This window comes from Paramisgurnus dabryanus, chromosome 15 (assembly GCF_030506205.2).
Source record: "Paramisgurnus dabryanus chromosome 15, PD_genome_1.1, whole genome shotgun sequence".
Lineage (NCBI taxonomy): Eukaryota > Metazoa > Chordata > Actinopteri > Cypriniformes > Cobitidae > Paramisgurnus > Paramisgurnus dabryanus.
In genome coordinates, this window is record NC_133351.1 from 875,554 (window position 1) to 888,508 (window position 12,955).

Sequence of the window (12,955 nt, forward strand, 5' to 3'; positions counted from 1 at the left end):
GCTCAAGAAGAGTTTACCCTAAAAACTTGACACATCAGTTTACATTTTTATACAGTTTTTAATACTATATACACATTTCCTGTATTTTCTAGATTAATTCTATTAAAGGGACTGAGAAACAATTATATATATGATCACTATAACATTGCAAAAACAACAAATCTAATTCTAGCATGGTGGCCTAAGACTTTAGCACAGTACTGTATAGTATTTTTTTCAGCTTTATGTTTGTTTTTGAAATATAAAAATTTGCCATTCACATATTACCTAAATGCTCACCACAGTTTTAAAAATATAATTAGTTAGTAATAAAGTAAAAATGCACTAAAGATGACAAAAGATAAGTCTTAATAGGTAGAATCTTGTTTTTAAACTAGTTATTTACTTTGTAGGCTATTGAAGATACTGTATGCATTGTATTTTGTATTTATGCATACATTAAAAAGTATGAATATGCACAAATCAGATAGGGAAAAACCTGTATAGGATTTGAGATCTTTAGATATGTTGTTTTATTAAAAAATGTCCAGAAACAGAAACACGTCTCTATTGAAATGCAAACACATTGATAAACAGCTGTCCGTTGTGGTTAAATTGCGCTAGTTTAATCTTATTCCAGTTAACGACTAACTTGTTATGACGATGTATGTCATGTGATGTATCAACATGGTGGATGTAGTACGTCTGAATTCATTCATACTATCTATATTTGATACGCTACCCGTTCTCACCAAGATGTGTACAAATGACACGCAGTGTGATTATCGTGCAATAGATACGCCAAATTCCGATTTTGCATGCATATGATACGCCAGTCTTTTCCATTCACTTATATGGCGAATCGTTTCGTGTCGTTTTATTTATTGTTTTCTCATTTGTTTTCTGTTTTTTAAACCATTTTCGCTTGGGTTTAGGGTTAGATTTCCGATTTGTTTAAGCAGGTTATTTAATATACAGGTTTCTCAATGTTTTTGTCTATATTTAAGCCATGGTCGCTTGGAGTTGGGGTTAGAGTTGGGGTTTGGGTTAGGGTGTCATTTTTATATAACAAAAAGTTGTTCTAACCCTAAACCCAAGCGAAAATGGTAAAAAAAAACAGAAAACAAATGAGAAAACAATAAATAAAACGACACGAAACGATTCGCCATATAAGTGAATGGGAAGGACTGGCGTATCATATGCACGCAAAATCGGAATTTGGCGTATCTATTGCACGATAATCACACTGCGTGTCATTTGTACGCTTTTTGGTGAGAATGGGTTGTTGATACTATAGTATCTACTGTTTTAACGGATGATGAGTAGATTTAAATGAGATTTCAGACGCAGCCTCAGTCTAACATGTTATTTACATTACGCAAATACACAGAATAGAAAATCTGTTATTTCACAGTGAAGGAATATACTGCCATTCCAGCCATACCAACAAGTCATGTGACCTGGAGGAGTTCAACTACATCTAGACGTTCACATTTTATAAAAGAAAATGATGCTAAGGTGTTGCTTACTGGTCCAAGTGCTCTGTGACTTTGTGTTTTTTTGTAATGTTTGTGTGTTTTATTGTCCACTTAGTGAACAGACAGACATGATTGCTAATGCCCACATTAAACATGAGATCTGTGAACAGAATTTGGGCTGTGATGTCCTCAGACTGACAGAATATCATAGATTTAGGTCACCACCCGAAACACCCTAGCAACCTCATATTTTGTGTAATTTAAAGAATGTCATTTGAAGTAAAGCGTGAAGAAGTATAAAAGCATCCAAACTTTGACAAGCGTACGGAGACATTAGGAGTGAAGTATAGAGGAACGCCTCTGGAATCTCTTGTGTTTCCCAGTCGTCTAGTGAAGCAGTAATGAACGTGTGGACGCTCCGAGCTCCAGCGGACGGTCTGATGAATTTAATCTGCTTCCTGGAAATGTTGTTTTAACGCATGTGTTTTATTAGGCATCGGACCACATTTTCACCACATCGTTTGAAACAACACTCCCTAATTTGCTTGCAGTAATGATGAGGAATAACTCTTTAAAGACTTTACAGAGCCAGAGGATCTTGGCTTATACAGCGGTGAACGTTAAAGACACATGGAGGATTTGTAGGATTTGGTGTATGACTGATGAAGGTTAACAATCTACCTGAGTGATGGATTTCTGGGTTTCTCTGCTCTGGTTGTGACTGCAGTGTTCAGGCGTCCATTGAACGTGATAACGCTTCACAAATGAATCTGTAAAAATCAAACATGAACAAACACTCAAGACCTGGACTCTATTAAACAGCATAATTTACAGATATTTTCATGACAAACTTCTCCTTTTGGATCCTGTCTTACGGTACGGGCATAGAGCTGGAGTGTGTCTGTGTGTTATTATACAGTAGATCTGTTAATCAGTGGTGTTTATGCGGCGCTGTGAGTTTATTATTCATCACGCTGTGCCGCTTGGACGTGAAATGAAACTTTTCAAATTAATAATTAAGTTACGCTGGCTGATCAGAGAGACACGACTGCGGTCAGAGAGATAAAAGAGCCTTTGAAGACTCCGACTCGAAAGCTCACGAGCCTGGAAACACTTCTGGAAGAAGAAGAAAGGAATTGCAGCCGGAGAGAAGGAGGAAACTATACTGTGTAGAATAAACAAAGAGCTGAACCTAAACATGCTGACTTCTCAGGGCACATACAGGCTGGCATTCATGCAATATTAAAGGGAGGGGAAATTAATGCTATTTCATACATCTGACTTACTAACACAGTTTAAGAGTTGTAATCCTCATTCTAAACAAATGCAAAGTGTCAATAAAGCAGTATTTCTGGGCAAAACTCACACCTCCTCTTTTCATTTCGGAAAGTTTTATTGAGCCTGGGTACCTGTTACATATCAGTGACCCCATATTCCTTTTATGGGCAATTCCCCTGGAAAAGCACCCCCACCTGTCAATCAGAGTGAGAGCGAGAATAACGAGGACACTCATTAGCTTTGTTTTATATCAAGACTCAAAAATGGCATGAAAGAAGAAGTGTGTTTTTTGGTGTAAGGAGAAGAAAGTCTTGTTCAGCTTTCTAAGTAAGCTAGCATTATGGAAACAATGGATATAGTTTACTTATCCGGAGTTGCAGCAGAGTTTTGCATGTGTTTGTTTAATGCTGGATTTTGTTGAAATGGGGCGGTCCCAACCGGGTCATGAGTCACAGGCGGTAAGTAAAACTGCATCAAATGTCTGTGTTTGTTGGCAAACGACACAAACATGTAGTGAATCATAAGTTAACCAGAGATAGTGGGATAATGTTTTGTGTGTGTTGCTTGCTTGTGACTCGCTCTTCCCGCTGGATGCCTCTGGGATTTTGTGCTTTTCCAGGAACATTTGCTAGAGCTGATCCGTCTTTTATAAATCTGATGGAGAAGTCTCTTGAGAGATATAAAGGATGTAATACTACTCTATAGGTACTTAAGATTGAGCAGAAACAGTGTGTGTTATGGGAGCTTTAAGATTCATCTAGGCAAGGCAAGTTTATTTGTATAGCACATTTCATACACAGAGGTCATTCAAAGTGCTTTACACAGAAATGAGAAAACAATATATAAAAAAGAAAAAGTAAAAATAAGATTTACACGATAAGATCACAATAAAGACAAAGATACATGAGAATTTAAAATAACAATTAAAGAAAATAAATGTGATTTTAATAAAACAGTTTAAAATGTTAAAAAGAATAAAACAGGAGTAAAAGTGACTTGAGTTAAAGGTGCAGTCAGTGTGAAGCAACACAGTGCTCATTCTGTAAATGCAGAGTTAAACAGATGTGTTTTTAATCTAGATTTAAAAGTGTTTACTGTTGAAGCACATCTGATCTCTTCTGGAAGTTGATTCCAGCTAGAGGTGGCATAAAAGCTAAATGCTGACGCACCTTGTTTTGAGTGAACCCTTGGTATTTCTAACTGACCGGATCCTAATGATCTGAGTAATCTGTTAGGTTTATATTCAGTTAGCATATCTGTCATGTATTTGGGTCCTAAGCCATGAAGTGATTTATAAACGAGTAACAATACTTTAAAATCTATTCTAAATGTAACAGGAAGCCAGTGTAAGGACCTGAGGACTGGAGTGATGTGCTCAGATTTTTTGGTTCTGGTCAGAATTCTGGCAGCAGCGTTCTGTATGAGCTGCAGCTGTCTAATGTTCTTTTTGGGGATCCCCGTAAGGAGTCCATTGCAGTAATCCACCCTGCTGGTGATGAAAGCATGAACAAGTTTCTCTAAGTCCTGTCTTGAGACAAAACAGCTAATTCTGGCAATATTTCTGAGATGGTAGTAAGCTGATTTGCTTATCGCTTTCACGTGACTAATGAAATTAAGGTCAGACTCTAAAATTACACCAAGATTTCTGACTTTATTTTGTGTCTTTAGACCCCTAGAGTCAAGGTATGTGTTAACTTTGAGAGTTTCATCTTTATTTCCAAATACAATGACTTCGGTTTTGTCTTTGTTTAACTGGAGGAAGTTTTGACGCATCCAACAGTTAATTTCATCAATGCATTTACATAGAGAGTCAATGGGGCTGTAGTCATTAGGTGACAGGGCTAAGTATATCTGGGTGTCATCTGCATAGCTGTGGTAAGCAATTTGGTTCTTTTTCATTATTTGACCAAGTGGGAGCATATACAAATTAAACAGAAGCGGTGCAAGAATTGAACCCTGTGGGACTCCACATGTCATGGATGTCCACTCAGATTTATGGTTACCTATGTTCACATAGTAACCTCTTCCTTGTAGGTATGTTTTAAACCATTTGAGAACAATCCCAGAGAGCCCTACCCAGTTTTCCAGTCTATGTAAGAGTATGGTGTGATCTACTGTGTCAAAGGCAGCACTAAGATCTAGTAGCACCAGCACTGATATTTTACCTGAATCAGAGTTTAAGCGAATATCATTTATTATCTTTATGAGCACTGTCTCTGTGCTGTGATGCTGACGGAAACCAGATTGAAAGTTGTCCAGATAGCCATTTGAGTTTAAGAATTTGTTCAGCTGATTGAAAACAACCTTTTCAACGATCTTGCTTATAAACGGAAGATTTGAGATAGGTCTGTAGTTGCTAAGTATGGTTTTGTCTAGGTTACTCTTTTTTAGGAGAGGCTTAACAACTGCTGTTTTTAATGACTCTGGAAAAGTGCCTGTGATCAGAGAGGTGTTTACTATTTTTAAGAGGTCAGTTTCTAAGCAGTTAAGCACCTTTTTTAGAAAAGATGTGGGGAGAGTGTCAAGGCTGCAAGTTGATGCTTTAAGATGTTGTACTGTTTCTTCCAAGGTTTTTATATCAATTATGTCAAATTCTGAGAGAATGGCTAATTTCTGAGGTTGTTGCAATGATATCTGACTGACCACAGTACAATTTGAGGTCGTATTGATTGCCATTCTGATATTACTGATCTTCTCAGAGAAAAACTTAGCAAACTCATTGCATTTGTTGTCAGAGAGCATTTCACTAGGAACTTGAATTTGGGGGTTTGTTAGTCTCTCTACAGTAGCAAAAAGAGTGCGAGTGTGGTTTATGTTGTTATTTATAATATTGGAGAAGAAGGTCTGTCTAGCTGTGCCATCTAACAGGTTTGTTTGTTACATGGGTGCTTCAATGATATCCCACAATTCTGTGCATGCAGATTAGCGATTAGTAACAAGAATGAAAATCAGATTAAAATATGCTAAACCACAGAACAATACATGAATACTGAGCCAGTAATTCAGGTTTATAAACTTTATGATCATGTTTGGTTGAGAGTTATCGTCAGGGTTGAATCTGGACTTTATAAGCTCCAGTGTGCTGGATGATGTTGGGTCAGGTAAGGTGTGGTGTTTTGAAAGATGTTTAAATATGAACATTCACTGTCATCATTCATTGGCGATCATGTTGTTTCAATAATGACGTAACTTCTGGTCTCTTTCTCACACAGCTGATGTTGGACTCAAGGGGAATAAAGTGCACGCTCATGAGCGCGAGGAGAATTAAAAACATACGTGTGAGTACACGATGACTACATGTTCTTTTGAATGAAGCGTTTCTTTAAGATGAAGAACAGAAGTGAGATTACATCTCTGACATAGACGACTGTAACAGACCCAGTCAAAACTCCTCAATCAACAGAGCCAATCAAAAACCAGCACGAGCCACCACAAACCAGCAGGATCACACTGGGCTTTATGCATCACAGATTGTGAAAGTGCCACAGTAATTCACCATTGATTACATGAATGTGAGACCAGCAGGATTTTCACTGCCCTGTCAAATCACATAAAGCTCTTTTAAAAATAAACTTCAACACATAAACACATTAAGGATCAATGTTTGTGTATCTAAATGTGTTCTACAACATAATATGTTTGATTTCTAGAAACATTAGATGATATTCGCCTTATTCAGTCGTGTTGATTCCAAACTGAGGCTGTGAGGGATGGACATCCAGAGCGTGCGCTTTAAAGTTATTGTTTTGTATCACCCTTACGGAAATGAACCATGTTTTTGGTGTTAAAAGTGTAGTAACCATGTTTTTATTTTTCATTTTAACTGTAGTAAAACCATGGTTAATTTTCGTAAGGGCAGGATGCTCCTCATTCAGAAATAAATCATTTTACAAATTTCCACAGGACAAAGAACATCAGAAATCATGGATTTTTAAAATGAGAAGGGACTTATGACCTCATTTGAGATGAGAATAGCACATTGTGTACATAATATCTGTTTTGGATATTAACCTCTTGGCTAATGGCTAATTGTTGTAGGCCTAAGCATGTTTACTTTTCTTTAAAACACCAATATAACACAACAATACAATATTTTATAAGTATACATTTCTAGTTTGTATAGATCATAAGAGTTTGTCACATGTATTTGCTCTGTTATGTTTATTCAAGACATAAACATTTATTTAATAACGTGATTGACTTGATAACAAGCTATTTACATGAAAGATGGTTGTGCAAGTAATGTTAGAGTTAAAATCCCCAAAGTTGTGTACAAATGTTACTTGCTTAGAAATAAATCCTGCTTCTGTTGATTTAGCTCAATGTGCTTTAAAAACTTACAGGAGAAAGTTTTTTTTTATTTTAACATATTCATGCCTTGCATTTTTTGTAATCTGTATGAATTGGAGATATAGCTATAGGACTATATTGCGGTTTTAAAGAAAAGTAAGCATGCACACAACAATATTCAATTCAATTCTCATTTTAACAATTCATAATTTCTGAGGTTCTTTGTCCTGTGGAAATCTTTAAAATGATGTATTTTCTGTGTTTGATGGCTGAATGAGCAGCATCCTAATACAACACAATGGCCCTCATTTATCAAAAGTACGTACACCAAATTTCCAGCGTACACCTGGCGTACACCCAAAACCACGGTGACTTTGAGATTTATCAATACGCCTGCTCAGGAGGTGGTGTACGCACATTTTGAGTTAGTGCAGAAATGCGCAAACACTTCCTAACACCCCAAAACGCACTGACAAACGAAAATATATGATATATTATGACCCACTGTAGAAAAACAAAAACATAGTAGCCTAATTATAAACTTCAGTGTTTATTTTTATGCAACATGTACTTCAATGTTTAATTTGTGAGACTTTACCGAAGCATTTTATTTGTAGGCATATGTATTCCTTCAGTTGAGAGCCTGGGCGCTTTACCTGACGTTTCAGGGCAAAGCATGTGAGCGGATCGGAGCGGAGCCTTGAGCGGTGCGGTAATATTACCATCAAAGCGCCTTTCTAAAAAGTCCGCTCGCTCAGCACCGCTCGTTGAACCCAGAACGCCCTTTAATAATTTGCTAATTCGAGAATCTGTAAAAACGTCTAGCAATAAGTTATGGAATTCAAGCCTTCTACATAAATGTAAAGTAAAAATCAAAGTTAAGATTGGACAGGAAGAAAACATTGAAAGGAATTGCGGAGAGACTGTAAAGAGTTAGCAAATATTCATCCTGGAATTTGAAGCGGCACATTGTAAGAAAGCACAAGGATGTGCTACGAAAACATGGTAATGCAATAAAAGGTAAGCTAGTTACATACCATTCGATGATAAATAAATAGCTACACATGAATAGGTAAGGTAAAATGCTTGTGTTGAATGGAGCCATAAATCCGATCATGATGACATGCGGACAAAATCATGGCCACGAATTATCTTTTATGCTACATATGGACACTTCTTTTTCTTATTTAGTTTAAAGTATGGCCATAAATATAAAATTCGTTCCCAATATTCAACAGTTTGTTCCTTGGAATTAATTATTATAATATTTCGTAATTACTATTACAATTATTATTACTTCAAATTATGAATTAGTCTAGTAAAACATGTGGAAGTCTTGGAAACAAATTGTTAATTTGAATTATATCCGGAGCTCCGTATCAAACTGGATCTTAGCTAACAAACAACTGTATGTAAATACAGAAAAACACACTACAAAAGTTACTACATCATTTTAAAATATTATTTAAAAAAAACTTAACCGAACCATTAAGCAGACATATAATTTAGATGTAGGCAACATTAAATAATAATAATAAATAATTATTCTTCTAAATATCAATTAAGCGTCATTAATAATAAAAATAATAATAAAAATTTTACAAAACGTCATGCAATTATTAATGTGTTTTTAATCCCGCTCTTTAAACTCCCAAATAAAACAATTTTGTTTCTTTCCACTTCCCTGGTTTCTCGGCTTTGCCGTCTTCCATGTGTCAATGTCGTAAAATGAGGGCGTGGGGGAGGTGGAGACTTGAATTTATATGGGCGTGTTATTCTAATGACGATTGTTTTCAGCCGCCGCATTTATGAAGGGCAGATATTGCGTACACCTGAATTTCAGAGGTACGCACAGCTTCATAAATCAGGCGGAGAGACGAGTGTAAGCATAATCTTACGCCAACATATACGCCCGTTTCTACGCAAGAATGATAAATAAGGGCCAATAAGTTTAAAGTGCACGCTCTGGACGTCCATCCCTTAAAGTCTCGTTTTGGAATCAACATGTCAGCAGACTGAATAAAGTGAGTATTAATGATTATTAAACAGCTCTTGGAGTTCTTCATCCTGATTGGCCAGTGACAATATTCCAAATTTTTTTATTCTGCTTCACGTCCTTTATACCACCAGCCGGCTCAACCTTATCCCTTACTTAAATGCCATAGGAATTAATACAAATGTATATTTAATATATGTTCACCGCACATGTGTGTACTGTTTTTACAGGTTCATTTTTTTTTATTACCTGCACGCTTCTTCCAGTAGATACGTAGCTGTAGTTGTCCATCTTGATAATAAGGTGTGCCGACCTCCAGAGCACTTGCGACTCTCTTTCCCAAAACAGAACTGAGACCGGGAATCTTCCTCCCCTTAGACACAGGATCTACACAAACACAATAAACTAAACATTAGTTTCATCGATCCCATTCTCATTGCTTTAGTTTGTCTGTCTGTAGTAAATATTTAACACACGCATCCTAAAGCTCCACTACAGCTGTGTAATCTATTATTATTATTATACATTTATGACCATTTGATGAAAAAATGAAACATATTGCGATGATATTTCTAAGTGTGTAAGTAATGAGATGATGACGTTTAATGTGATCGTACTGGAGCGGTTGTGGTCCTGTGGGCTGAAGCTGATGGATGCTTTAGGGCTCTTCAGTCGTATTTGACCCCAGTAAGTCACCGCCTGAATCTCTACATTATAACTGTGATTGGCCAGAAGTCCATCGAGTTCAACCGAGTGTTCAGCCTGAAATAAAGATAGAGAAAAGAATCAAACACTGAATTTTAATATCACATTCAATTAGCTGTTAAATCGGAATCATCTGCACGTTTGTATTTATACTTCAGCACTTTATTTCTGAAACAAAATGAATGTTTTTATAAATATAGTAAGTGTGAAATGATTGCTACAAATTTAATTCATTTTATATTTTCAAGAGATGCACCGATGTATCGGCCAATAATCGGTATTGGTCATTAAAAGCAATTTTTTCACACAATTAGTTTCTTTCTATAATTCTTTTCTTTTAAACGCCATGCCAGCTTCTAAGCTATATTCATGTTAAAAATAAAGTCTAATTATATTAAGTAAGACTAGAATAGATGTTTAAAATGTTCATTTTATCTAAAAATACTAGAACTATGTTTGAATTAACTTGATTAAAAACTTTTTCAAAAGTATTAACAGGATAAAAAAGGTTTCCCTATAACAATTTTTTTAAAATAAATATAGTAAGTGTGAAGTGATTGCTATAAATTTAATTCATTATATATTTTCTAGAGATGCAACAATATTTCAGTCTATAATCGGTATCGGCCAATAAAATGAACTTTTCATACTATCGGTGATGGTCATGGCCAGTATATTCTGTCAATCGAAAGAAAACAGAAAAATTGAATGAATTTGACCTCTGCGTATAGAAAATGTAAGGAAACATCACTTGTTTAATCACTAAAAATATATATTTAGAATTTAGTTAATGCAAGTTAATATAACCACCAAACTATCGGTATGGGCAGATATTAGTCTGAGTAATCGGCTATTGGTATCGGTGGAAGATTTCATATTAGTGCATTTCTAATATTTTCATAACTTCTTAAGGTGTTTCACAGCATATACGGTTAAAACCAACAATATCTTATTATTATTTTTAAAACACGTTCAATGTTTCAGTTTGTTTTTTTGTAGACATAAAGACTTTTTAAATCAAATTAGGATCAGACTTCAGAGTCTCAGCTAAAGTTCAAAATCAATGTCAGATAAACGCATTGGAAACACATGTCTTCTCATCACATGAACTCATGATATCAGGCACCCAGCTTCTGTTTTTTTGAGTTTCTATCTAAAGCACATTCCTCCAGCAGCGTGCCATTGATTTGATTTAGTTAGTATTACTCCAGCTAGTTTTGACATTCCAGCCTCTGCAGGTTACTAAAGTAAACCCTGAGGTGATGAAGTGAAAACCAGCGGTCTATGTGTCAACAGACAGATCGTGTGTCTGAGAGTTTATGAACACCTTCACTTTGGGTTTGGTTTGAAAGTGCACGTGTCGCTGTCAACAACCTTCTCAACTACATGAAGTCATTATGTTAAATTGATCAGTAGTAGATGCTTTCATGGGTTCCTGCTGTGTGGTTTATGAAATAAAACACTGCCAGAACTTTCTACAGCAGCTCACAGTGCTCACAGGTGATGGGAAAAAACACCTTTGCCAAAACACAATCATTGTGTTAAATCTGACCTACAGATAAATATCAAAATAATGTGCAGTCTGGACACATTTATGCCTCATAATCTACAAACCTTTCCAGAAATGAGTTTAGCACACAATAAATTGTCTATATGGGCCATTCCACCGAAGCGGCGACATTTCTGTTCCCAGCCAGGACATTATATGTATAAAACGAACTCTAAAATACATTTTATTAAGCAAAGTGTCCCGCATGTTAATCTAACACCAAATTTAAATTATATAATTTACTATGTAGAAAAAACTGCATTTATCCTCTCTATACTTTACCTTTAAATATAAAGCATACAGTTCTTTAGATATCTTTATTTTTTGCATTTTTGTATTGTTTCATATCCCATCTTTGCTTTAAATATTTATACATCATAATATTTTAGATAAAATGCACATTTTAGTCATTTTCAAGAGAAGTCATTTTCATTTTTGAGGAAGTATCTTTTCTGTATATTTTATGATATTGATGCTATGACAATCTTAATGTTCAGTCATGTTACCTATATTATTTCTTTGATGTTATTTCAAAATAAAACATTTTGGTAAATCATTTCACGAGATTTGCTCAGCATCTAATTCAGCTATATTCCATGTATTTACTAAAGCTATGCTAAAAACTCAGTCCAAGTTACCAAAATGCCTCCATCCTCCATTAAGAAACCAGGTTAAAAATAGTTAACTAAAAACTAGTTACCTGAGATTGACCAAAATTAAAATATGTGTATTATTAGATTTAGGGCCAGATTTACTAAATGGGGCAAGAGCACAATTCCAAGAAAGCGCAGATGGGAGTGATAATATCTGTGGGTTATTTACTAATAAGGCACAAATTAAATAACACAGACGCAACAGCTGATTTCCATAATGACCAACAATCTACTAAAAGCAGCACAAATGAGTTCAGGATCACAAATAGAGCTGATGAGGTGCAGGTGATCTACTAACACCTGATGAGATTGAGCTCAACACTGCAGACATCACAGCTAATGAAGCCATAGGACACTGAGAGAACCAGAGGACAAAAAGATGAAGACTTTTAAAACACCTGCTATTGTGTGACTTCTCCTAGTGACTCCTCTTTCATTTCCTTCAGCAAATAATAAATAACATGGCTTGGCAAACAATATTCCTGAATAATATGTTCCTCTGGCATTATTAATAAACTTCCATGTTAAAAAATCCTTTGCCTTGTACCACGCGCTCTCTGATCTTTGATGTCACTCTTATCAGCAACAATTGCAGCTATTTCAATCGCAAAATGAGTTAAGACAAGCTTTTTTCTGCGTTTAATAATGTTGCAAAATCAGTAAAATCACATTCGCAAACATTCCTAAATTACGTTGCGCAAATAATTTAAATATTCTCCTCCCATAAATTTTGCGTCTGAAATGGAAACTCCTAGAAATGCATATGCAGTAAGATCAGTCACAAAAATAACTAGATCACACCTTTACAGCGCTAATAATCCACTGCGCGTCTTTAGTAAATCTTGACAGTTGTTATTTAACGACAAAATGATGGTTTGCTATTAGTAAATCTGGCCCTTAAAAAAGAAAAACAAATCTACTACAAGCAAATGGCACCGATTCTGTGAATTAAAGTATAACTACTGCAATATTTTTATATTTCATTCATTTATAGTTTGGTGACTTTTCTATGTTGTTAAAGACAGAA

General features: G+C 35.5%; 1 protein-coding gene across 1 annotated transcript in view; it reads right to left on the reverse strand.

Moving 5' to 3' along the window:
- LOC135733638 (anosmin-1) overlaps positions 1-12,955 on the reverse strand; it is a 65,043-nt gene that overhangs the window by 5,297 nt on the left and 46,791 nt on the right. The window contains exons 8-10 of the mRNA XM_065252419.2: positions 9,639-9,783; positions 9,271-9,408; positions 2,139-2,227 (exon numbers count right to left, since the gene is read on the reverse strand). Coding sequence (XP_065108491.1) covers positions 2,139-2,227; positions 9,271-9,408; positions 9,639-9,783 — 372 coding nt within the window. The remainder of the gene's footprint in view (positions 1-2,138; positions 2,228-9,270; positions 9,409-9,638; positions 9,784-12,955) is intronic.